Source organism: Fragaria vesca, linkage group LG7 (genome assembly GCF_000184155.1).
Source record: "Fragaria vesca subsp. vesca linkage group LG7, FraVesHawaii_1.0, whole genome shotgun sequence".
Classification (NCBI taxonomy): domain Eukaryota; kingdom Viridiplantae; phylum Streptophyta; class Magnoliopsida; order Rosales; family Rosaceae; genus Fragaria; species Fragaria vesca.
In genome coordinates, this window is record NC_020497.1 from 21925357 (window position 1) to 21950268 (window position 24912).

General features: G+C 39.2%; 3 protein-coding genes and 1 pseudogene across 4 annotated transcripts; 2 read left to right on the top strand and 2 right to left on the bottom strand.

The window, feature by feature from the left end:
* The first annotated feature begins 588 nt into the window (after positions 1 to 588).
* LOC101300398 (acidic endochitinase-like) lies at positions 589 to 1535 on the top strand. Its single transcript, XM_004307979.1, has one exon. The coding sequence runs from the start codon at positions 592 to 594 to the stop codon at positions 1516 to 1518; it is 927 nt and encodes a 308-aa protein (XP_004308027.1). The 5' UTR covers positions 589 to 591; the 3' UTR covers positions 1519 to 1535.
* Positions 1536 to 1756: 221 nt separating this feature from the next.
* LOC101300675 (2'-deoxymugineic-acid 2'-dioxygenase-like) lies at positions 1757 to 4752 on the bottom strand. The gene is made up of 4 exons (XM_004307980.1): positions 4694 to 4752; positions 3833 to 4069; positions 3518 to 3744; positions 1757 to 3414 (listed from the first exon to the last, which is right to left on the bottom strand). Exons 2-4 carry the CDS (start codon positions 4067 to 4069, stop codon positions 2841 to 2843), a joined length of 1038 nt encoding a protein of 345 aa, XP_004308028.1. The 5' UTR covers positions 4694 to 4752; the 3' UTR covers positions 1757 to 2840.
* Positions 4753 to 7051: 2299 nt separating this feature from the next.
* Positions 7052 to 10877, bottom strand: LOC101300962 (plastidial pyruvate kinase 2-like). Its single transcript, XM_004307981.1, has 12 exons — positions 10644 to 10877; positions 9953 to 10231; positions 9678 to 9843; positions 9455 to 9589; positions 9206 to 9316; positions 9017 to 9105; positions 8729 to 8791; positions 8459 to 8634; positions 8243 to 8345; positions 7946 to 8094; positions 7714 to 7822; positions 7052 to 7490 (listed from the first exon to the last, which is right to left on the bottom strand). The coding sequence occupies exons 1-12, from the start codon at positions 10875 to 10877 to the stop codon at positions 7383 to 7385; spliced, it is 1722 nt and encodes a 573-aa protein (XP_004308029.1). The 3' UTR covers positions 7052 to 7382.
* A 1145-nt stretch (positions 10878 to 12022) lies between these two features.
* LOC101301736 lies at positions 12023 to 20190 on the top strand (annotated as a pseudogene). The gene is made up of 20 exons (XR_185374.1): positions 12023 to 12125; positions 12383 to 12535; positions 12626 to 12785; positions 12862 to 13186; positions 13461 to 13586; positions 13665 to 13851; positions 13956 to 14105; positions 14284 to 14468; positions 14996 to 15162; positions 15443 to 15521; positions 15881 to 16411; positions 16504 to 16868; positions 17155 to 17238; positions 17339 to 17443; positions 17637 to 17886; positions 18097 to 18161; positions 18279 to 18506; positions 19278 to 19382; positions 19464 to 19586; positions 19911 to 20190. The product of XR_185374.1 is annotated as a protein timeless homolog (transcript).
* The last annotated feature ends 4722 nt before the right edge of the window (positions 20191 to 24912 follow it).

Consider the following 24912-nt stretch of genomic DNA (forward strand, 5'->3'; position numbering starts at 1 on the left):
CAACGTATTGTATAATGTATATGAGAGTTTTCAGACTGCATAACGTGTCTTAGTTTACTTATGGCTGATCAAATTTTGTTTTTTTTTTCCCCTGAATATCGTATGATTCGTATCACTGAATGAGTTCTTAAAGATGCTGGTGATTTCTATATTGCTGCTAAGATAGAGGATTTGCATAACGATAAGCATACTGTAGTTGGTCTAGTGCATAATAATAAGCTCATCTCTAGGGTAGCTCAAATGTGAAAATGTTCTGGAGATTTTGAGAGCCTCCAGTTCCACCCAATGCTTTCATCTCTGGATGACGATACAATCATGTATATGGACACAGTGGAATAGCATTACTCTTGTCTTTAGGTCAACCCCATCTGAAAGCAAACCGTTTCATCTGTTGAGGCCTTGAGGGTATCAGTATAGCTGTTGTGCTGCCAACCTCCGACAGTCCAACGAGAAACAGCATATTTGCCACTACATAATAGCAACCTATAGTGGTTGACCTTAAGCCACATCATCTGGTCAAATTTTGAAGCCTGTGAGCAACTCCAAACCCCTATAAAAAAGGAGCAACTGCTATCATCAACCTCATCAAAAATGGCAAGAATGGCAAGGTCTCCTCTTCTTCTCTCACTCCTTGTCCTAATCTCATTTCTGGTCCTAATCAAGCCCTCTCACGCCGGTGGCATAGCCATCTACTGGGGGCAAAACGGGAACGAAGGTACCCTAAAACAAACCTGCGCCACCGGAAAATACGAGTACGTGAACATAGCCTTCCTCAACGTCTTCGGCAGCGGCCAAACCCCACAAATCAACCTAGCCGGGCACTGCAACCCAGCCTCCAATGGTTGCGCCTCTGTCGGCCCTGAAGTCACATTCTGCCAGAGCCTAGGAGTCAAGGTGTTTCTCTCCCTCGGAGGTGGCATCGGAAACTACTCTTTATCATCTGCTTCTGACGCAAAAGATGTAGCCAACTACCTATGGAGCAGTTTCCTAGGCGGAAAAGGAAAAGGCAGAGACAAGTCTACTACTACTCGTCCCTTCGGCCACGCTGTTTTGGATGGGATAGATTTCGACATAGAGCAAGGAGCAAATCCATATTGGGATGACCTTGCACGTTATCTGAAGGAGTATAGCAAACCAACAAGGGCTGTGTACTTAGCTGCAGCTCCTCAGTGTCCATTTCCTGATGCGTTCGTAGGCAGTGCGATTAGTACAGGGCTTTTCGACTATGTTTGGGTTCAGTTCTACAACAATCCTCCATGCCAGTATAGCTCAGGTAACACTGACAATATACTAAGCTCGTGGAATAAATGGACTACGTCTATACAAGCAAGGAAGATCTTTCTGGGGTTGCCGGCGGCTCCAGCTGCAGCTGGAAGTGGGTTCATTCCGGCTACTGTGCTGACTTCTGAAATACTTCCGGTGATCAAGAAGTCGTCGAAGTATGGTGGCGTGATGTTGTGGTCAAAGTATTATGATGATCAAAGTGGTTATAGTTCCTCCATTATCAATAGTGTATGACTTTCAATTCCTAAATAATGAAGATGAATAAACAAATTAGACACTCTTGTCTTTCCAATCTACTTTGATGTGTCAATGTTAATTATGTGTTATATAAGATAATCATCAACATCATAATCATTCTAAAATGTCAATGAGCTTCTGGTGTGACTGTCATTATCAAATAAGCAATAAGCAAAGTCTAACATTTCCAGGATTTGACAACGTTAATTATTAGATTTGGTAGCTCAAAACCAATAAAGAAAATATATAGCGTTCACTAATTGTGGTGCTAATTACATATATCAAATCAAAAATATAGCACATAGGAAAACAACCAAATCATGAAGTTCTTTGTCTATTAGACATAGACCAGCCTTTGTATACGAGACATATACCAGCCTCCATAGTCCATACATAGCCAGCCTTTGTTGCAGATTGTTTCAGATACTGTGATTATGGAATGCAAAAGGCTTTGAGGCTTAGTCGATCGACCTCTTCCAGTACTCCCTCTCATCATCCTCCGAAGCAGTGTCGCCATCTTTATACGCCATTATGCCCATGCCAGCTTCAACAATCAACATCCTGTGAATTCTCGGAAGTAAATTTTTTTTGGCTCATCAATGCTGAAACCATATGTCAACAGAGCTGTCTCAAACAGAAGCAGCACAAGTTCCTTGGTGGACTCGTCGTTTTTGTCAGTTTCAGCAATCTCCCTCAACTATCCATGATATCATTATCAGGGTTGATCTCTATGGTCTTCTTGCCTGCATGATCCTTCAACTCCTCTCCATATTCACCACTCACCAAGCCACAAGGGCAATCCAAACTTTTATCGGATACAACCACCTTCTCAACCTTGTCACCCAAAATGTCCCCCTTCATTGTCTTGCAAAGATTCTCAAAGACTTCTTTTGCTCCTCTTTTTTCTACTTCTCTTCCTCCTGTGTAGCTGCCACAATCTTTTTCCAACTGTACTTGTCAATTGCATGTTCCAATATGAACTGATATTGAGGCCCCATCTCCTTGATGAGTAGCCGAGGTGTGAGAAGAGGCCTCCCGCAAAACAGTAACATGTTCTTCCCTTGGTCTTGTGGCTCTAGTACCGAGTATTCACACCCCTGCATATGAATGCTGGAGTTTGGATCTCTCTTCTGTGTTGGCCTCCCTTGTAACCGAAAATGAAATAGGACACTCCCGAAGCTGCTCGTGAGGCTTACACGTCAATACTTGTGCCCTAAATCAAACTCCTAGCTAGCTACCTAAGATCTAGAATCAAACTCCTAACATTACCTTACAACAAAAGAGCTAAATTTGTATATAAATAGTAGAATTTTCTTTATTTATGCTAGTTTGAGTGAGTCGAGAAAGGTGTTTCCTTCTGCTATATCATTACCTGAGAGAAAGTTCAGAAAATCTCTGAAGCTACTTTCTCTGTACTTGGCAGGCTGTTCTTCACTCACAAGCTCCTCAGCAGTCTTCATCTTCTCATCAATTCCCAAACTGTGGAAGCTAGCAACTGAGATTCTGGTCCTTTCACTGTTCAGTGTCGCCCTGTGCACAACACTCTTGTACAACCCATTGCTTAGTACCTCAAAATGGTCACCCACATGGACTTGAAGAGCAGTCTCAAGTTCCGGAATTAGTTTCCATTTTCCGTCCCCAATGTCCATGATTTCCAGTCCAGCGGAGCTCTGAAGCATGATGGTGAAGCAGCTGTGGTCCGAATGAGGCGGCGCCCCTAGTGTCATTTCTGGCCTGGGGCACGGTGGGTACCCATTGACTGCAATCACTTGCATTCCGTTTTCCATTTTCTTGTTTAAGTAAGTGGGACCTATCCCTAGGCTCTCAGTGATGGCACTTGTTACTTCCAAGCTCAGTTCCATTACTTCTCTGCAGTACTCTCCCATGGTTTCCCTGCAAAACATGATCACATACATATTAGAAAATACATAAGAAATGCATGTGGCAACTGGCTAGCGCATGATAGATATCCCTTGTATATTTTGTGCAAGTATACCTGTAGCTGGGTGGATTGTTTGGCCAAGAATCGATCCAATTTTCCAAGGGGTGAGCATAATGTTTGAGGAAGACCCTCCAGGGTTTGAAGCTTGTTTCATACCTCACTGCTTTGTGAACATCTTTAGACATGAACTTTGCCTTCTCTGAATCAGGCAACTCGAAAAACTCCGAAGCCACAACCAGCGCCCCATCAAGCACCGATTGCGGAATTCCATGGTTGATAATCTGAAGTAAGTTATTAATGCATGTTAATTAGTACAGCATTAAGATACACAAGTAGCAAAGATAGCATTAATAAATTAGCCTAGCTTACTTGAAAGAATCCAAGTTGACGACATGCCGTTCTAATTTCTTGGATTACAGTGGCTCGTTCTTCTTCATCAGAACCCTTCTTGAGCTTACCAAAATCAATGGTGGGTACATTGGCAACTTCTGGAGTTAAGCTGGCATGGTGTGAAGTTGGGTTCAAATAACACTCGGGCAAGCCCCTCTCTGCTGCAGTCTTCCCCATCGGAAGTGATCTCGAACAGCTCTCGTCATCATCTCCCATCTTCGAGCAATTTAGATTTCAGAGACAAATAAAACACAGAAGGAAAGAGATGATCGAGTATCAACAGTATGCAATGAATTTGACAGAAATTACTGTAACATGGGGGTTTGGTTTCTATAGCAAATACTCAGTGTCACAAAAGTTTTATAATTTATACTATCTAGCACCCTGTATACATCCCAACTTAGAGTTTTTATCATAAACTATACCAATTCAAAGCTGAACAAAGCAATTGCTCATAATGGTGTGAACTGAAGATTAAAACCAGGTCCAAAAACACTTCCTCTTTGCAAGTCTAACAAAAATAGAAGAATTCCAATTGGGTCTATAAAATAATATGCCACTTGGGATCATATTTCAAGTTGATTTGGGAGCGCAAAGGAATCGTGCGATTCCAAGTTGGAAGCGCGATTCCGAACTCTTCACGGAATCAAATGTTCTGAGTTCAAACTAATAAAGCATGAAATTAAACGGAAAATAAATAAATAATAACAATACTCATATCTCTAGTCAATCCAAGGCAAACCCAGATGATAAAGACTCGATTGTTTTTCGATACACAGATGATAAAGAATCAAACTTCAGAACAAGATTTTTGGAAACCAATCAATCCACTTCTCTCACCAGAAACTTCTGATGCCAGTGAAGATGGTGAAGGAGAGGAGGGTCATGAGGCGGCCTGAAGTTGTAAACAAAGAAACAATCGAGCACATATTGAGCAATTAATTAAGCAAATATGAGCTTTTGAGTTTTTGTTCTTCGACGTGTAAGTTGTAAACAATCAAAAACTATAAATTCTTGTACGTACTACAAATTCTTGTACGTATTATGTGTATTTACACGACGTAATCTTAACTGTTCATAATAATTCATATGTTTAACCATTATGTTTCTATATTTTTATTTTATTTTAATTATGTATGTATATGAAGACACCCTTATATACTGACTAAAGATGTTCTCTAAGATTACTTGAAAATTAATTAACAAAACAACTCTTTTCAAAAGAAAACACTTTGGGTCACCTCTAGGCGGTTACTCGCGTAAATGTCCAAGCTGTGGGTCCCACTTTTAAAGAAAATGCTGCTGAAAGCTTAGGGCATCTCCAACAATGGTTGTCATACCTAAACCCATACTCAAAACCCATAAAAATTCATCTCCAACAATTAAAACTCATACCCAATTATGGGTTCCTACTACACAGACGACCTAAAATGGGTCGAGTTGCAAGGAGGAAACCCAAAACTGCAGACGCGGGACCCAGATGGCAGCAGAAGGCAGTAGGTGCACGTGAAAGACTGGGCAGCAGCAGGAGCTACGCGCGGCGAGTTTTTTCTGTGGAGAACACGCGCTAAAGACAGAAAAACGGGCAGGAGAGGAGCGCGCGGGAGCGCGAGACGCGCCATTCATGCGTGAGCGAAAGATGCACACCTGTGGCTGAACCACGTGAGCTCGCTTCTGACCCTCCAACAGTCCAAAAACACTCGGCCCAGATTGAATGATCATTCAAATCGTCAAGTCCAGAAAAAATAGGCCGAAAATTAAATAATTTGAATGAAAAAAATTTGGGTATGAGTATGGGTTTTGATATAATGGTTGGAGATGAAATATGAGTTTAAATAATAATGGGTTTGGGTAACTCAAAATATGGGTATAAGTTTGGATATGACAACCATTGTTGAAGATGCTCTTATAGGCCCAAAAGAAAAACAAGCGGGCTAAGCGGAATCGAGGTACCGCTACTAATGGGTCTGTGCGGGTCACAGGTCCCACCTTTAAAAAGAACGTTTAGAAAAATTAAAAGAATGTTTATTAGCCAAATGCTACTAAAATAATGAATCTATATTCCTAATAGGTTTACAGGTTATAATATGATTATGTTTTTCCCTATCTATACTGAAACGATTCTTTGTAATCCTCTATACAAAGAGGCCCTATCAAATACAGTTACAACAATTTCACATTTCTCTTTGCTTTCATTTCTTACACCTATTTTCCTTTGATCAAAGAAGAAGATAGCCAACTCGTGGGGATTTTCGCAGAAGAAAAAGAAAACCCTAACTCCGGAATAGGCATGGCTTCCACAACCAGGGGTCCGAAAGCCGAAGGGCCTCAGTTGGTCCAAACAAAAGATGAGCTTCAAGTTCCCTCCCCCAAGTGCACGGATGGACCAAGTAGCACCAAGGCGGTGGAACCAAATAATGGCGCCCCTCCTCACCACGAGGCTGCTGAGCCTTCTTTAGAGAGTCCGTCTGTAGAGAGTCTTGATCTGAACGAGAACTCCGACGGTGACGAGGAGGAGGATGATGACGATTGTTGTCTTTGGAAATATGGCTCTTCTTCTTCAGACTCAGATGAGGATGATGAAGAGCTTTGGTGTCAAGATGAATCGGTTTGGAACTGATTGTCTGGTTTCCTATAATGATCCTCTTGCTGTTTGAGAAAGACAAGTAGTGTGATCCTCTTGGAGATATGTAGCTTGTGATATTATAGGTTTCTCGTGCTTAATTTCTTTTCTATATTAATTACCTAAATGTATCGTTGGTTAATGTAAGGGATTGTCTTCCAAAACATCTAAGAGGGCAATCAGTTAGTCTTTGCTGATTTAGTTTTTTTTATAGAATAACAGAATGAATTTTAGCACTGATGAAGTATTTGATAGTAGAATTGAATAATCTGAATCAGGTAATCATAGAGAAAAGCATGAATGAGTGTGCAATTTCAGACCATATAATTGGCCTAAAACGTTTGAGGGTTAAGTTCAAAGTACATAATAGTGAAAATGTAATTCATCATGCATGTAGTTGTTCATCTGCATAAGCTGACAAGAAACTGGAGACTAGCTAGCTAGAATGCAGAATTCTCTATATATGTAATGTGTGTCGATATATACCAAAATTGGGTACATGAGTGCTGCAGTGTAGACTTCTGCTTGATGTTCTGATATTCAGAATGAAGAGTGAGGAAACTACATTTACGTAATGGAGGATGAAATTGTATGTCAATAAGAATGAAAATTTTGAGACAAGGGATTTCAACTACTTTTAAGATTGGGTTGCTCAAACAAACCAATTAAGCAAATAGGCAATAAAGTAGAAGTTAAGAGTGCTACTCATTGTTCTGCTACAACAATTTCACAACAAACTAAACGTAAAAGCAGTAGGAATACATAGATATAGCACATAGGAAAACTGCCAAAGCACAAGAACATCTTCCGTGGATTCCAATGGAAATGCTAGAATCATACAAAGTCATCGTGGTGCACACGGGCTGATAACAAAGTTAGGCAGGCATATCCTTATCTCAGTTGAATCTAGACTTTGCGCACTTGGATATTGTGAGTGGACTGGAGCCGCCAAATGGGCTGTCTGCCACTCTGAACGAGTGCAACCTCTTCTCCTGCCTTTACCATTCCTTGCTTCTGTATATAAAATAGAGAGAAAATGAATGATGTGGTGTGGATTAATCAAACGGTTGACATTGCTAAGTTAATTCAAAACTTAACTAGAAGTGTCAGCGAAGAATGACCCTAATATGAACATGCCTACTTGATAAACCCCAAAAGGTTGTACTAAGTTATTTTCACATACAAGTTATAGTTTATGGCAAACGCAAATCTAATTTATGCTCCATATAAACTTTACCTGCAGCACGGTCAACGCATTAGTGAAGCTCTTTTCAGCATCTTCTGCGAACTCCATGTATATGGGACATACACCTTGATACAGAGCCAGTCTCTGTTGTATCCTCTTACTGCATGGTCATCAAAGCACAGGTATTGCAATCAGTCAAATATTACATTCATATTCCTAATTACTGTAGCTTATATAACAATATCACAGACAATGCCTTTGTGACGAATAACATAAAACTTACTCATTTGTAAAAGCAAATATTGTCCCTGAAGGACGATAATGGCTCAATAGAATAGCCATGAAACCAGTTCTAGTGAACACGACTAGTGAGGTTCCAAGAGTATTGGACATCATGGTTGCATGGTAAGCAAACATTTCGCTCATATGATTCTACATAAATGAAGGGAAGTCTAGTCAGTTTTCTGTATAGCGATCATATGGGGGCAAAAGATATTGAAAAAGAAAAGAAAAAAAGAAGAAGTTCACATGGAGAACACTGCAGATAAAAAACTGAATGAAGACTTATATGTTCCCTAACCTTAAAAGCTTTCCCAAGATTGGTTGGCATTTGGCCAGGTACAACAGTTACTTCTGTTCGCAGAGCAACAGTGTGCATAACTTTCACGGCTTTCAGTGGATACCTGCAGGGATATGAACCCACTGTATTGAATATCCCACACTCTAAACATTAAACATTACACTATGATCCAAAGCTTTTCCCTTGAGCATAATTCCACAAGCCACGACAACTTACTTTCCATTAGCAGTTTCTCCTGAAAGCATAACTGCATCAGCACCCTCTCGGACAGCAATGGCAATGTCTGATACCTCAGCTCTGGTTGGGGTTGGGTGAACGATCATGCTCTCGAGCATATTTGTTGCAACAATAACAGCCTTCCCCATGCTACGGCATAGCCTGATTATCTCTTCCTGCATAGAAAGTGGAGTTAAGGATGCAACATCCTACATCAACTTATTGCTATTATCAACCATATTTGTCTGTCATATGTTTGTTGTTAACTACCTGCAGAAGTGGGACCTCTTCAACAGGGAGTTCTGCACCAAGATCTCCTCTTGCAACCATGGCCTAACGTACGAAGAGTATATATTAGATTAATCAGGTAAGTAAAGTGTCTATAACCAGGATTTATAGGTTAACTTGCTAACCATACTTATAGTTTTGCTTAAATTAAATTCTATAAGAGACAAGGTTGAAAATTTATTCATCCAAGTTTAAATTTTGGTTCTTAATAAACAGATAATCAGGATCAGGAGAAGAGCTTGAAATAGTTTTTGTGCAGGAAGTTTATACCCCATCAGATGCTGTGATAATCGAATGCAAGTTTGGGATTGAGTCTGCACTTTCAATTTTTACAATAACATGTATATCCGCGTTACAGCCTGCAACGTGCAATGAAACATACAATTTTATGTCAGAATTAAGTATAGACTAAGGCATGCACATGTTTTTGAATGTATGATAGTATATTGAAATATTTACTTTGCAGATAATTCTTCAATTCGTGAACAACTTGAGCATCTTTAACAAACGAAACTGCATAGAAGTCAACTTGATTGTCCACTCCAAATTTGATATCTTCCCAATCTTTCTCTGCAACAAATTGGTTTAGACAAATGAAGTCTGTTAGCAAAATAAATAACTCCTGAACTTGCAAAATCTTAATAAATAAAGGGAAATAAACATATTTTAGAAATATAATGAACATAATCAACCAGTTAGGAACCGAACCAGTGATGGAAGCCAATGTTGCACTTTTCCCTCGCACATTTAAATGCCGCCGAGACTTAAGTTCCCCTCCATCAACAACTTCACATTTCACTGAGTCTGCTGTCTTGGACTTCACCAAAAATGACATCATACCACCTAAAGAACAAGTCATGAATCAGAACCAGAATGCATGTAACCAACCACGAACTTAAATGTTTAACAGAAAACTAAGATTTTCACATACCATCAACCAGAAGCATGTCGCCCACTTCTACATCGTTAACAAAATCATCATAGTTCACACTCACACAGTCTGCTGTTCCAACCCCTCTCTGAATTGTAAAAGTAAATTCCTGCCCAGGAGCCAAATTAATTGGCTGTGGCAGGTCACCACTCCTAACCTCAGGGCCCTGATACATAATAACACATTTTCTCAATAAAATGACCGGAATAATTCCAAAAGGTAACACTTCATATGTAAAGTATAAACTAATACCAAAATCATAAGCGCAAGTTTACCTTGGTATCAAGCATGATTGCAATGACATTGTCTTTATGTTGCTCATTATACTCCTTAACTAAGTCGATAACCTTCTGATGCGACGCATGATCTCCGTGCGACATATTCATCCGTGCAACATTCATCCCCGCCTCAGCCAACTTCCAGATCATCTCGCGAGTGTTGGTGGAAGGACCAATTGTGCACACAATCTTGGTCTTCCGCCTCACCGTAGGCTTTGACCACACCCCCACTGAAGTATCACCATACTGCTGAATCGTCTGTAACTGCTGGAATTGCTCCTCTATCTAACCAGAGCAACACAAAATCCAGTAAGCTATACATTCCTAAATCGCAACATTTGCATTCAACTCGAATAACAAACTTAGAATCTAGCAACCGGCTTATCCACTATCAAATCACATTTCCTCGGTTTTAACGCCATAATAACAAACCGACCGAAATCAATTCCATCAAGTAAAAACTAAACTGAGGATTGAATAGCTGACTAGAGTAACACAAAATATCCTAAATCACATTCGCATTCGACAGTATAACAAACTTATAATCTAGCTAAACCAGCCCTATCCACTATCAACTCACCTCGATTATAACGCCGTAACAAACAAACCAAACCGAAAAATCAACAAAACTCTTGAATTCAAAAATAGAAGTAAAAACAGTTAGAATTGAATCAATGGCGGACTTTACCTTGGGCGAATCCTCCGGCGACACCGGGACCACCTCGGCCTGTAACGGCTGCTGGGCGGCGATCTCGGACCTCATCCTCCGAAACTTCCGGCTGCAGCTTTTCTTCTCGTGATTTACAAGAACTCTGGAAGAAAAACGCGGCGGCTTGAGCTTATCGGAGCTCCGACCCTGGGCGGATCCGGACCCGAGGATCGAGCTCTGAATCGTCGCCCGCATAGCTACCACCTGAGCCATTTTGTGTTCGGTTTCGGAGAGATGAGAAGTATGGAGGTGTGGAAATGAGTGGAGAGTTAAAAGGCGAGGGGTGGTGGTGTTGTAGAAGTCGCCGAGAAAAATTGGCGGAGGTTTTAAGGGGGGCTTTGGTAGTATCGAAATTGTTCTTGTTTATTACTGGAGATCTTTGGGGCCCCGTGGGGGGCGAGTAGCTGTCTGCGCTACTTGGCAAGTTGTAAAATTTGCAATTTTTTTGGTTTAACCCTAATTTCTGGTCTGTGTGAAATTTTCGAAAGGGAGAAATTGAATCAACTGTTAACTGACGTGGTAACTTTTAGAGGACACGTAGGTTCGTTTTTTTAGTAACCCATTGTATTAATAGTCACATCCAAAATATCACCAATACAAATCCTAACAAATTGAGATGATTCACATACTATTATATTATTTAGTAAGTATTATTATTTAGTATTTATCTTGCAATAGAAATGAGATATCAATGGGTGCCCATAAACCAACCATCTTTGTTGGGGTCATAAGCACTTAAGCAATGTCTTGGCACTTTTTTTCTTTGAACTGCTTAGGTCGTGATCATATAATCGATGAACTGTTATGATAGTTTGAATATGTGGTGTCAAAAAAATGTTTTAGTTATCAGCTAACTTATGTCATTATGTGTTAACCTTGAAACTAATCGTAAGTAGTAAATATAAATAGTTACAAGTGCTAATAATTAGAATAACTTTATGAAACGAGTGCAATATTTACTACAAAACTTCAATTTTTTTAGTCAAATATTAATTTTGGTCTACACTTTAGACTTGACTAAATTTGTGTCAAGTTGCTTGTTATAGACTTATAGCACACATTTCTTTTGCCATGAAAATTTCATTTTCTCAAATCTTCAAATTTCTTCTGAGAAACAATATTATATGCAAAAAAATTGGGGAAAATGTAAAATGCTTTAGCTACTGCAGCAGTAGCAGATCCCTCTCTCCAAAACCACGCAACAAGCGCGGGAAATTCATATCGATATTGGCGCCACCACACACAGCCCTAAACACCAAAACCCTCTCTCTCTCTCTCTCTCTCAGATCTAATCGCCTCTGCCAAATCCCTCATCTCGCTCTCACTCCAACCACAAATCCCGAATTTCCAAACCAGATATGGATTTGCAAGGCTTATCGGTCATCTGCAACGGCCTCGGAATCGCCCTAGACGACGACGACGGTAACCGGATCGGCTACCGGAAGCACAAATACTGCTTAGGTACGTCTCCGATCTCTCCTATAACTCTCCGATTTCTCTCCGATCATCAAAATCGCATCAGGAAATGAAAGTGTTCTTCTTCAATTTTCCGGTAATCCGTAGTTTTCAGAAATTGTGGTTACTGCTACGGTTAGGTTTGAAATTCCTGTGATTGATTAGTAGTGTTTCGGCTTATTTTGCATTTTTGGCTCAATTTGAGAAGGAAATGGATTGGGTTGAGTGTTTACTGAAGTTTCGAATTCTATTATTTTCGACAGATAATTTGAAAGATTTGCTGAGGTTCTTGCGGCGCGACGATCCGCAGAATCGGGATGTTTTCAAGGAAGTTTGCAAGTGGAATATTTTATCTAAGGATTTGATACCTATTATTGAGCACTGCCAGGAGGATCGTAGCTTGGTTTTGAATGCAGGCAAGTTTTTGTAATGTGTTTTATTTCGTATCCGTGAAGAGTTTACTTCTGATTGGCATTGGTTAATTTGTGGCTGTTTTGAGTTTGCAGTGAAGGTTCTGGTGTTTCTTACTATGCCGGTTGAGCCTACATCAAATGACGTTTTACAGCAAACAGAATATCTTTGGGAGTTGAAGTCTTCAATTACGTCTAGTGACATTGTCGCGGTTATAGTATCACTTTTGGAAAGTCCACTAGAAAATCTGGAAAGGTGAGGAAAAATTACATGTATTCTTGTTAGGCATCATTGGTTAACTGGGAAAGGTGGCTAATACTATGCTGGACAGTGATGTGTTCACAGAGGACGACTGGAAATTGGTGCAGCTGGTACTGACTTTGTTCCGAAACATTTTAGCCATTCAAGATATTTCATTGCACCAGAAGTCTGGGGGAACTGCAAGTCAATTTCTGTCACGCAGAGATAGCTTTCTGGAACTTTTGTTTCGTGAAAATGTGATGGACTTGGTTTTGGTCATAACACAGCATATTGGTGATCATCGTAGTTATCTCTCTCATGACAACTTGCTTCTATTGGAAATTTTCCATTATACATTTATGGGGCAAGAGCCAGAGTTGATTGCAAATGCATATTCAAAAGGAAAAGGTGCTAAGGTTGGTGTCCTTTCATCTCTTTCTGACATCTTTCCTGTTAGTATATTTCTTTGAAGCTAGTAGAAAATGTGTATTTAAAGATGATGTGATTAATTTTCTTTGTTAAGATGGTCTGATGTGTGACATAGAGCCACAAGAATCAAGTTTTCTTTTTATCTTTGTTAATGACAAGAGTGCAACAAGAGCAGACTACCATTTTCCTTTTCTTTTGTTACATTTCCAACTTATTATTTATGCTGTTTTCTGATATTCTCGTTATGATCTGTATTACTAGGTGGAAGAAGATACCATAGATTCTGTAAATAGTCTCAAGTCTATTATGGAGGAAGAGAAAGACAAAAAAAGACTAAAAGTTAGTCGTCATCCCAATTTTGGTGGGACATTTATTCGGCTTACCATGGTAGGTAGTTTCACTAAGGGCTGATGTTAAGTGAGCGTTTTATTTTATCCTTCTCTAATGCCAGCTATTCCTTGGCAGGATGGTTCTAAGGAAGTTGTCAAGGGAAGACCTTCTGCGTCTTGTAATACAATGCAGAAACCACAAAATCATCGTGGTCCAATAAAAACAATTGCTTGGGATCATGGTATATTACCTTCAACTGAGGATAAGATTTTGGAATTGCTTCATGACTTTGTGAACCAGTTTTTATCAGGGGGTTACAATGGTATGTATTTCTGCAATATGGGTTCTATTACATGTTTTTGTTACTTAGTCTACATCCATTTTCATGCTATTGTATTCTGACCAATTCATCCACATGTCTATCAGTTTTGATGCAGTCAATTCGTCAGGCCATTGAAAAGGAACACCACTCGATCCAGAAAAGTGATGTCATTATCTTCTTTCAGGTTGCTCAGTTTGTTACTTCTTTCCAATATCACAGGCATTCAAGTTCTAAGGTGAGATATGATATTTAAAGTGATTTTATCAGGTTATTTCTATATGCTATATGACCACTGTTAAACTCTCTCCATTTTACTGTGATTCTCCTAAGTTCATTATCTTTCCACGCATAAATTCTTGAAGTTTAATTTTTCACCTGGATCTTCTATCCTGTAACAGCTGAGCCTGAGAGCTGAAGCAGATACAATTGAAGTTCTGTCCAGTAAAGAGGCTGATAGAACACTCTTCAGAGGTGATATATGTGGGCCCATTGCAACCTCAATGAACGAGTCCATGTTCCAACTAGTCATTTCAAAGTGGCGTTATGCATTTGATGGGTTAAAGGAAACACATGACTACAAGTTTCTGTCTGCAGCTGGTTCTCTTATGAAAGAAATGGTGAACATCTTTCACTAGCTTTGATAATAAGCACATTCTTTGTTCAGCTTAATAAATGAGTGCCTCGATATTTAAAGTTCACAAATCAGTAACACTTTTGCTCAGCTGGTTCACTTAAATTTGTTTAATATACATTACGTGTCACCTTATTCACAAGTTTTTCAGTATCTTACATTTGTTTCGTTAATGTCTTAAAATAACACAAAGCGAAACAGATGGGAAGTATAGTTTAACACTCTTTGCATGCAAACTTTTTTTTATGTCATTGATGTACTAAATTGACTTTTGTGTTTTAAGCTGCTGTTACTACCTTGTACCAATTACTAAAGAAAAATTGGGTACATCATGAAGAAATAAAATGAACTTTAAAGACAAGAATTACAGTTTGAGGTCCATTTGACTGAAAGTTTTTATTTGCCACTCTAAAGCTTCTACGGAATTAATTGGCACATGAAATCATGCCGGCCCTTAACTGCTCTATAATTATGCCCCGCAATATCCTTCTTAATTACTTTTCTTGCTTGCAGATCCGCATGCTAGATCTGGTGCTTAAGTTATTGCCTGAGGACTCCAAGGAGCCTCAAACAGCTCGCATTCTTCTGTATAAGTTATTTTATGACCAGACCGAAGAAGGGATGACCCATTTTCTCTTAAGTTTGCTGAAATCGTTCGACACTCACAAACAACCAAGAAGGTGATTTGTTTTCTTATCAACTAAAACACTACTTTTTTCTTGGTTGTTGCTTGTTGCGGCATTACTTTAGAAATCTCAGTTTAAAAAAGGGAGATGATTTAGCTTTATGTAGATCATCATGTTGACTGATCAGTCAGATCTAATCATCAATATGAAAGCGATACTTGCACATTAACGTACTGATGATAAAATACAGACAATTAAGAGATTTTAAGATTTGTCCTAATGGACAAGTTATTTTAAAACTAATTCAATTTCTGACCTATGTGTTCCTTATCAGTGATCTTGCAGATCTGGTAGAGATGGTTTATAAAGTTTTACGGCTCATGGAAAACCTTCAAGCATCAGGAACATTGAGGGTATGTCACATTGATATTTTGGATGGGGAATGTTTTTGCTTTTATGATACTTGAATTTCATTTCTGAAGTGTGAGGGTAGATATAATTATTATTTCTCCCATTAGGTAAAACAGGCACCACCATAGAATAGGGATTTGTTTTGTTCATATTTCCTTGATTGGAGCGTGAAATAAGAACACCCAAATTCTCTTTATCCAACTATCATATCTGTCATCTGTAATTTATCATAATATCACTATATTCTGCATTTGATTTTTTTAATTTTTTTTCATCATTTGAAAATCTTTCATGATTTATGGGTATAAACTTTTATTGTATCCTTGGTTCCTTATTGAGCTATATTTGTTTTGTGGTTAAGGTTTCTAAAAAGTCAAGGAAAGGTAGGAAGAGGAGAAAAGTGAGTGAGAAGGAAACAGAAAATAAGCTCTCAGGAGAGCATGATATGGTTCAGAAAGAGGCTGACATCTCCAAGGGTGAACAATCAACAGATATGCATGTAACTGAGAAAAGATGCCTAGATACAAGTTCTGATGGGAAACAAGACATCAGCATCCCTGGCCAACCTGATGAAGGCAAAAAAGCTTTACTGGAGACGGAAAACTTCCCGGGCAGTCAGGCACAGTTAGATCACAAAAATTCTGGTGATGTGAATGATGATCTTGGTTATAGTACAGGTGACTCTTCTGGTGATGAGCAAGTACCTGCAACTGCTGAAGTTGATTTTAAGGTGTCAACTTTGGTTTCTGCTTTTTCAAACCACAGCATCATCCAGAAATTGTGTTGGTTGCTTAAGTTCTATAAGAGTAACTTGACCAGAACAAATCACTACATAATATGCATGTTGCGAAGGATCAGCGAAGACCTGGAGCTCTCTCCAATGCTGTATCAGGTCAAACTTGTACTCATCTGTAGACAAATTTTCGCAGCCATTTATAGTTTTTTCTCATCTCAATATTTTTTTTTCTTTTTTCTTTTTTGCAGTTATCACTCCTGACTATATTCTATGATATTCTAGCTGAGCAAAAGTCATCTGCTTGCAACGAATATGAAAACATTGTTGGTTTCTTGAAAAGTTTGGTCAGGAAAATGCTAAAAAAAATGAAACAGCAACCCTTACTTTTTGTGGAAATTCTCTTCTGGAAGACTCGCAAAGAGTGTCATTACATTAATGCTGAATATCTATTGCATGAGCTTGGCCAAATGAGGAACGAAAGTAGAAACTGGGGAGATACTTTAGAGGATGGAGAAACGGGTCGATCAACAGACAAGGGGTGGACAGGTAGAAGCCTTGCAGATGCACTTGGTGAAGATGAAGCTGATGTTGTGCTTGATTTTGGACATGACAAGTAAGAGATGCTTCTAACACCAGAATATTCACTTTTTCTTTATTATGTTATCATGCTACCAGTTTTCTACTAAGTTGTAAATATTGGTCTGTATAAAGATCGTGAAGCAAGTTAATATGTTGGAATGTCTGGCATTGCTGGAAAGTGGTTAAGGGTTGAATTTTTTTATTCGTACTTACTTTAGTGGTTTACACTGTTGCCGAAAAAAAAAGGCAAAGAAAGAAATTTTGTTTCTAAAAAAAGGTATGCTTACCTTTTTTTTTCCTATATTTTTTTTTCTATACAGCAATGAAGAAAATCTTGGAAACGTGGAAGGAGATGCTGCGTCTACTTCAGATAATGAGATTGATGGGAAAAAAGATCATGACAAGTACGTTCCTCGTACTTACAATTCCTAATGAGCAATATTATGGTATTATTAAAAGAATATTGTACTTTGGTTTTCATTGTATTGCACTTGGCTCTTGCAGTGGGGTCCAGCCTATGAAAACTGAAACTGGAAGGGGTCCCCTTAAAAAGAAAAGACTTGTTATTGGAGAGGAACTGGAGATGAAAATTAAGGATCTCTATGAGAAGTATGTTGCTCTGATCAATCTCTTGTATTCTGAAAAACCTATGTTTGTTTCCTTCTTTTTTCTTCATTGAGCCTTAACATTTGTAGGACATGAGTGTTTTAGTAGAATTGAGTTGTGCTTCTACAGTTTAATAGCAGTTTACGCACACCTACTTAATTGTCATCCACCTTACTGAATTTCCTTTCCAATTTAGATTCAAGGATAACCACAATTGTAGTCAGCTCATTGCTGAAGTACTTGATCCTGATGGGAAAATTTTGTCAACTCAAATTTCCAACAAGCTTAAACATCTTGGACTCAAAGTTGCACGAAGGAAAAGATTACGCCATGCGCAGGAATCTGTTTCTGCCGAGCCTAGTCAACCTGATGGAGATAATGAATTAAAGGAAACAGCTATTAGTCATCATGAATCAAAAAGTCGGCCTTTGTAAGAACATTTTAATATCTGAGTATTATAGTTCGATTTGTTCTTGCTATGCTTTAAGGTTTCAAATACAGTACTGAACTTACATAGTGTGATGGTATATAAATGATTGGTGGCCCCATCTTTCTTTTGTTTGAGACTTTGCGGAGAGGTCTTCATCCTTTCTGTGCTGTGTCGTTGCTACACTTCTTAGTGTTGGTTAATTTTAACTTCATGTTTTTATAGGCACACAAGAAAAAGAGTCCGTGGCTTAAGCGAAGGACAGGAAGCTCAAATCAGATCTCTTTATGATCAGTGAGTTAACTTGATCCCCATTTACTTGACATGTGTTGAAAGAAAACCAATGTTGTAGTCCATTATTTACTAGTTTGTAGTTCTAAAGAAAAATAATTATTTTTTTGATCTACCCAGGTTTAAAGACCATAAAACTTGCAGCCACATGATTGCTAATGCAATGGATGGTGATGATAAACTGACAGCTCCTCAAGTTTCTCATAAACTGAAGCAGCTTGGTTTATATATTCCTCAGAAGAAGAGGTCTGGAGCTAACAGGCGGATGAGGGATCAGGAACTAAATGATTCCAACACAAACGACGCTAATGCCTCTGATGATGAAACATTGTTATCGTTAATGAATAGGTTAGTTCTGTTCCTGATGCCAAACTTGTTTTCCACTTCTAAATTTTATTTCACTGCTCTAGCTTATTTTGTCACTGTTGGGGCGCTTGGACAGCACCAGCACATGTCAAAACTAAGGTATAGTTGCTGTTTTTCTTATTGCAACGTAAGGTATAATTTTCCAATATAAGGGAAAACTCATGATAATTTGGTCCTTATATCAACTCAGATTAGCCTTCAAATCATTGATTGCAGCCAGCCCACAGTGGGATTATTAAACTCTTATTCTATTTGGATCTATACTCTTTATTCTTTTTGGTCAGAAAAACGGGAATTTTATCATTCAAATCAATTGCCTTATTGGAGTCCACAATTATTCTCTCTTTCCTCTACTAATCTTGGCAATCTTTACTTTGTATTACAAAGCTGTTTTTTCTTATTTATTATAGTACTTTTGCTTCTTGTCATTAATGAATGAGAGATTCTTTAAGGTTTTACATCTTTTAGGAATCATCCCCACTCTTTTGTGGACATTTACCTTACAATTTGAATTATCTTCCACTGGACTATTGTCAGTTTTGAGCGCTCATAATTTAACGCTTCGTCTGACAGCTACTCATCAATGCTATGCATGTGATGTGGTTCTTGTTGAAGGAGAGGGTTGTGCATGTGCTCCCACCCCTGAATACTTTCTAACTTCTTTCTTTTCTCTGTCTCATTAATGCTTTTTGCACTTAGAATGTATAGATGGATAAACGCCTATCTGAGTATGACAATACTTTGGACTTTCAGGGGCAAAAAGGATAACATCAGATTCAATGAGGTACCAGAACAAACAGCTAGAAGAGAAGTGTCAGAAGATGAGTCTGATGATGAAATGTTAAGCTCTGTTCTCAAGTAAGAGTCCTTTGCCATTAAGTATATAATTCTCGTTGTTAATTTTCATTGTCCTTTTATTAATCTGCCTCTTGGATACAGGAAAGCTAGGGGATCCCTTTCTAATTTAAAGGATCAGAACCGTCCAGCCACCTCGATTCAAGGAACAGCAAGAGGAAATGCTTTAGAAAATGAAGTTGAGGAAGCGGTTGTATCTTCTGGGAGGTAATTGAGCTTCATTCAACTTTCTCTAAATTTTATGCTGAAATGTATACTCAAGTCTGGGAAGTGTTAGGTCTGGCTTTTTTCAAAAATGAACTGAGTAAGGAGGGTCACATCTAATTGTAATCTGCGCAAAAAGGTTATTAAGGAAATGATCACAACAATATGCCTTACTATATACAATTGGTGCTTGGTTCCCTTAATTTTGCCCACTGCCCCACTACTAACTGTGAAAAGAATAATTTTGATCAGGCTTAGAAGAGCTTCAATAACCTTCCTTTCATCTCTTGTTTAGTCTTTTTTAACTCAATGTACATTTCTCCTCAGGGATGTTAACAAGCAATCCTCCGGATTGGGACTTGCTAAAAGTGATGATGGTGATACTTTCAATCAAGTGAGTTCCCATGGCACAGCACAAGCTGAAGTCACAAGCACCGGCAGTGGTGCACTATCAAATGTGGAAAATTTAGAGGATTTGCAACATGAGAAAATCGGCATTGACTTGGACGATTCAGGGGATGAAGCGACTGATAGTGCATTAACACAAGGTGGTGCAAGTAGAAGGAAGATGAGGATGATGGTACTGGAAGATGAAGATGATGACTGAAGTCAGGGTTCGCTGTGCTGGAGAGTATGGAAAGGATGGTTTAGTCTTCGCTGGAGTTTTTAATGTAGAAATGTGATGTATCATTGCATCTCTCCTTGTCTATAAGCGCTGAAGGAACAAAGCAATTCATATTGTATAGGTTTGGTAATAGTCCCCAGATGAATTGTTCTCAAAATGTTACTCGTACGACCATCAGCGATCATGCTCCAATATTCTTGAAAAGTTTGATCAGAGGATCGACTCGCTATATAATTCATAATATATATATATATATATATATATATATATATATTACTTTAAAGGTTTAATCTTCTCAGAAAAATATATTAAATTTTAAACTTGTGGGATATGTACACATTCTGTTAGTGGTGGGCTTTTTGAAGCCCAGAAAGTAGTGAAACCCTAACAAATAATTTCATGCAACCTTACCTTTCCCCGTAAAACATCATCATCATCATCCCGACTATTCGTGCTTCAAAGTATAGCACAATGAAGAACCATCGTGCTCCAAAATGATGGAAATTGATTTTTTATTTTTTCTTCCCCTTTCCATTAGTTCTAAATCAAAATATCATTTCCATCATTTTGAAAGGGTTTGACGCCTTTGGTCTCTATCTTCTTGCTGATTATTAGTTTTATAACTTTTATTACATATCAGAAGCATAATGGCCGACGACATCAGTCCGTCTGACCACGGCTTTTGTGGTACGTACTCTCTCTCTCTCTCTCTCTGTTTACACCCAAATTAATATTTTACTGGACAGTAATTGTTTAGGTAAATATTAGTTAAATTCATGGTCCACGTCATACCGGCGAGCCTAAAATATTAGGTTTTTGGCCCGCCAGCGAAGTCAGGCGAGCTGGGTAGCAAAGTTCACATGAAGTGTACTGACTTCGCGTAGAAGATTAAGAGAGGCGAGATGCTTTCGCGCGGGAAGACTTCGCCAGGAGAAGAATTTACGTGTATTAAGGTTTCTATTCTTTAATCACATGTATGCAAGTGTATGTACTCCCTATGCGTGGCGAAGGAAAATGCTTGCAGCTACAGTGGAGGCGAGATGCATGCGAGACAGAATCGCTACCTCGCAAAGTGGGTTGCAAAGTCAAAGGTTGCATGCGAGATGGATTATGGGCGCGCGAGTCAAAGTTTGCATGCGAGATGAGTTTGGAAGGGAGTGGTGCATTAAAGTTGGTATAGACGTGAAGCATATGATTACTCCTAATTCTAGTTGATTGAGGAGATATACATGCAAGCTGTGCATGTCTGCTTTGCATACACGTCCAGAGTTATAGTATTTCAATTGAAGAATGAGACAATTGTCCATGCTTGGCTTGAAGGACAATACGTGCATGTGTTGCTTGCATGAGAAGGGGTTGGTTCTATTCCTTAATCATGTGTACATGATACGTATGCACATCTAACAGGATAAGTTTAGAAGGCCTTTAGGTCTCCAGCAAGTGATTTACATCGCCTACACCGCATTTATCGTTGAAGATTTCTACAAGTCTTTGACATGCTTTGGGCCAATACCTGTGGCCCTAAATAGCTCTATATAAGAGAGTTCGAGGATCTGGTTTAGCTCTACACAACAAAACAATACAACAACTCAACTCGACAAAATACAATACAATTCTCGACCTAGTCGAACCTCAGACGCTCCCCGGAGCTTTCCTTTCGTTTCCCCGTACGCTCTCCGGAGCTTTCTCTTTTTTCCTCTCCTTCCCAATTGAAGCTCTGCTCGATCCTACGTCGAGTATCGATATTGTAACGCTCAGGCGGACTACTGTAAGTCCTTGCCCAGTACGCAAGGCGAATCTGAAGAACCCTGCGGTGGAGTTGGTGCTCTCTCCATCTTCAGTAGCTTGATTAGAAGCAGAAGGCTAAGCGCACCCCGTTACTACAACCACTACATTCCGCGTCCGCGTGGTGACACGCCCGCAACAACTAAAAGAGACTTTGCATGCCCAGAATTACTGGTGTGGCCAAAACACTGTGTGTATGAGTGTATCTATGAAACGAAATTTTCTCTCATTCTTTTATTGATTTCTATTGGGAATGAAGATGATCAACCAGGTTTTAATCCAAACAAGGTGAGTAGCCTTGCACTATATCTTGAGTAACCTTTGTTTTTTTTTTTTTTTTTCTTAACTAGTTTATTCGTGCTGCCGTGCAGAACAATGAACTCCACCGGATCTCACCGGATGCCCGAAAGCGCATTCAGTATCTGATACAGATAAAGGTATTACCCTTCAACTTTGTAGACGTTGAGTTATGTGTTGTATAGTAACATGGAGTATTGAATCTTCGGCGATGTGTTCTAATTACTTTTTTTTATTAATTTAATTATAATGTTTGATTATAATAATATATGAAAGTAGCATATTGAGGTTATCTCAACTGGCAGAAGGACCATGATGAATTGAAGGCACAGTTTCACAAGGATCGAGGAGCACTTGAAGCTAAAATGGAGCATGATTCGGCATCACCAGCAGAAACCGTAGCCAACATCGAAGAGCTCCTCACAGAGATCCTGTTGCGCGTGCCAGCAGAAACCCTAATCCGCTTCAAACGTGTCTCCAAGCATTGGCTCTCTCTCATTTCAACTCCTAGCGTCCGCAAGTCCCACGCTAAGTGTGTCCACAATAAAACCCTCTATATCTGTACTTTCGAGGAACACGATCACCAGTTCAAACGATACCGTGTACAGGCGATCAAATATAGCGACTTGTTCTCCTTTTCCGATACACCTATCACCATATATTCTTCCAAATCTAAATCCAAGTCCAAGAGCAATGTGCTACAAGAAGTTGCTTTTATTGGCGGCAATGACTGTTCAGTTTCTTGGGGTATGGGATTTGGTGTCTTTTGCTATCAATTTGTTCTAGCCGGCGGCTGGGATAGCTACGCCGCAAAACCATCCGACGTTTTAGAGACTGATCCAGGGGCCAGGTTTGCTCCCTCTATAATTCCGGTTACGGAAGAATACAAGAGTGTTTATCATCCTTTTCTACATGAGATCGATGGTAAACTATACGTTCTGTCTATAGATCAATTTGCGGTATTTGACCCAAAAAACAAGGTATGCGCTCCTCTTCCGCCTCTTCCAGTGTGGGATTCTTTCGACTCTTGTTCAGCTTCGGGCAGCAAGATCTTTGCCACTCTCACAGATACTGAAAATCATAGAAGCAATACTTTCTGCTTTGACGTGGCTTCCCCTCATAGATCATGGACTAGAATTGAACCATCATTGTTGTATTATGGACGTGAGTTCCACAGCAAACAGGCTTTAGTTTTGGACTCGGAGGATGACTTTGAGAAGTTAATGTTTACTTCTCGTTACGGGAGAATACTAGTACATCGCATCCTACTGTCCAATGCAGGTGAACCTAATAAGATTGAACTTGCAGCTTCGATAGATTTGCCCGAGTTGCCTAGTTTGTCTGAGTGTGGGGTAGTATCATACTGTTGTGCTCATCTTGGAGATCGAAAAGTTTGCTTTTCATTCTTGTTTTGGAAGCCGGTTGCCCCGAATTATACCAGGCTTGTTCTTGTCTTGACTCTCGAATTTGCCTATTATTCTGGTGCTAGTAGTCGTCCTGACATTAGTAGCTGCAGTACTAGTGATCCAAATTCTCTGAGTTATACCTCGATTTCTGGATCCTTCTCTGCCAAAGCCTTGGGTTGTCACCTGTTTGAATACAACTACGGCGAGGAATCTTCTGTTCTCAGATGTACCCGTTTTGGTGGTTGCTTTGTGCTGTAACTCCATCACCTGTTCAACTATGTCATTATTTGATTTTACATGCTTAATTAGGCGACACTAAACGATTTCTCTATACATCTAATAGCTAGCTGTAAGGTAAGTTTGTTTGGTAAAAATCGAGCAGTTTTGAGCTGCCATTCAACATTTTTTAAGCTATCTGTGGTTTTTGTTGTTAGTCCTAGACCGTGTTGGTGTGGAGTGTGTGCTTCTCATTAGACCTTTTGTTCGTGCCGTGCCGTTTGTAGTTAAGAGTGGTACGGTAGATCATCCATACGTTCTGATTCTGTGTTAGCTCGGCTTCTATGCCTGGTCATCTACTGCTACTGTTGTTCAAGTGCTACTGGGAATATCAGTACGTCGAGCAACTTTAGTGTCAGGTGTATGGAGAGTGAAAGCTATATCCTCCGAGATGTCATACATCACTCTTTGACCTACTCCATGGTATATATGGAGAACTTCAACAGCTATGAAATCTGGTTGTGGTGTAAATGAGAAATAGGCCTTTCAAAACTTGTCTTGTGAAATTTATCAAGAATCTTTATTCAGGTAAATCTACAAGTAAAGAGCTGAAGTTCTGATTTTCTCCAAGAAAAATGGGCGTTGCACTCTCATCATCTTCATCTTCATATATTATCTTCGTTTTCACTGATAAGCAACAATCTGGAAGCCAAAGCATCTCTGCTTCTGGGATAGGTGATAAAGAAACAGAAGTATGACCCCTCATGCCTGCTTTAAGGTAAGGAATGTTACAAACCTTAGCAGATTTTAATCATAATGTAGCTTCAGAGTTTCAAATATGTAGATATGCCGTGCATAATGGTGGTCTCTCTTCTCTCCTTTGCAGATATGCAGCATATATGGATGGTGAAATGAAACGAGGATGGTAACGAAAATGGATAGTTACGTATGTTGGTACTATAGAACTGCGCGGTCAGCAGATTAGCAGTGATATAATAAT

Excerpts from the sequence above, each read along its gene's own strand:
- LOC101300675 (XM_004307980.1), bottom strand. The coding sequence starts at position 4,069 with ATGGGAGATGATGACGAGAGCTGTTCGAGATCACTTCCGATGGGGAAG. Across the intron at positions 3,745-3,832 it reads GTCAACTTGGATTCTTTCAA|ATTATCAACCATGGAATTCC; the intron begins GTAAGCTAGGCT and ends AACTTACTTCAG. Across the intron at positions 3,415-3,517 it reads AACAATCCACCCAGCTACAG|GGAAACCATGGGAGAGTACT; the intron begins GTATACTTGCAC and ends CATGTTTTGCAG.
- LOC101300962 (XM_004307981.1), bottom strand. The coding sequence starts at position 10,877 with ATGGCTCAGGTGGTAGCTATGCGGGCGACGATTCAGAGCTCGATCCTC. Across the intron at positions 9,106-9,205 it reads ATTGAAGAATTATCTGCAAA|GCTGTAACGCGGATATACAT; the intron begins GTAAATATTTCA and ends TGCACGTTGCAG. Across the intron at positions 7,491-7,713 it reads ATGCGTTGACCGTGCTGCAG|AAGCAAGGAATGGTAAAGGC; the intron begins GTAAAGTTTATA and ends TTTTATATACAG.
- LOC101300398 (XM_004307979.1), top strand. The coding sequence starts at position 592 with ATGGCAAGAATGGCAAGGTCTCCTCTTCTTCTCTCACTCCTTGTCCTA.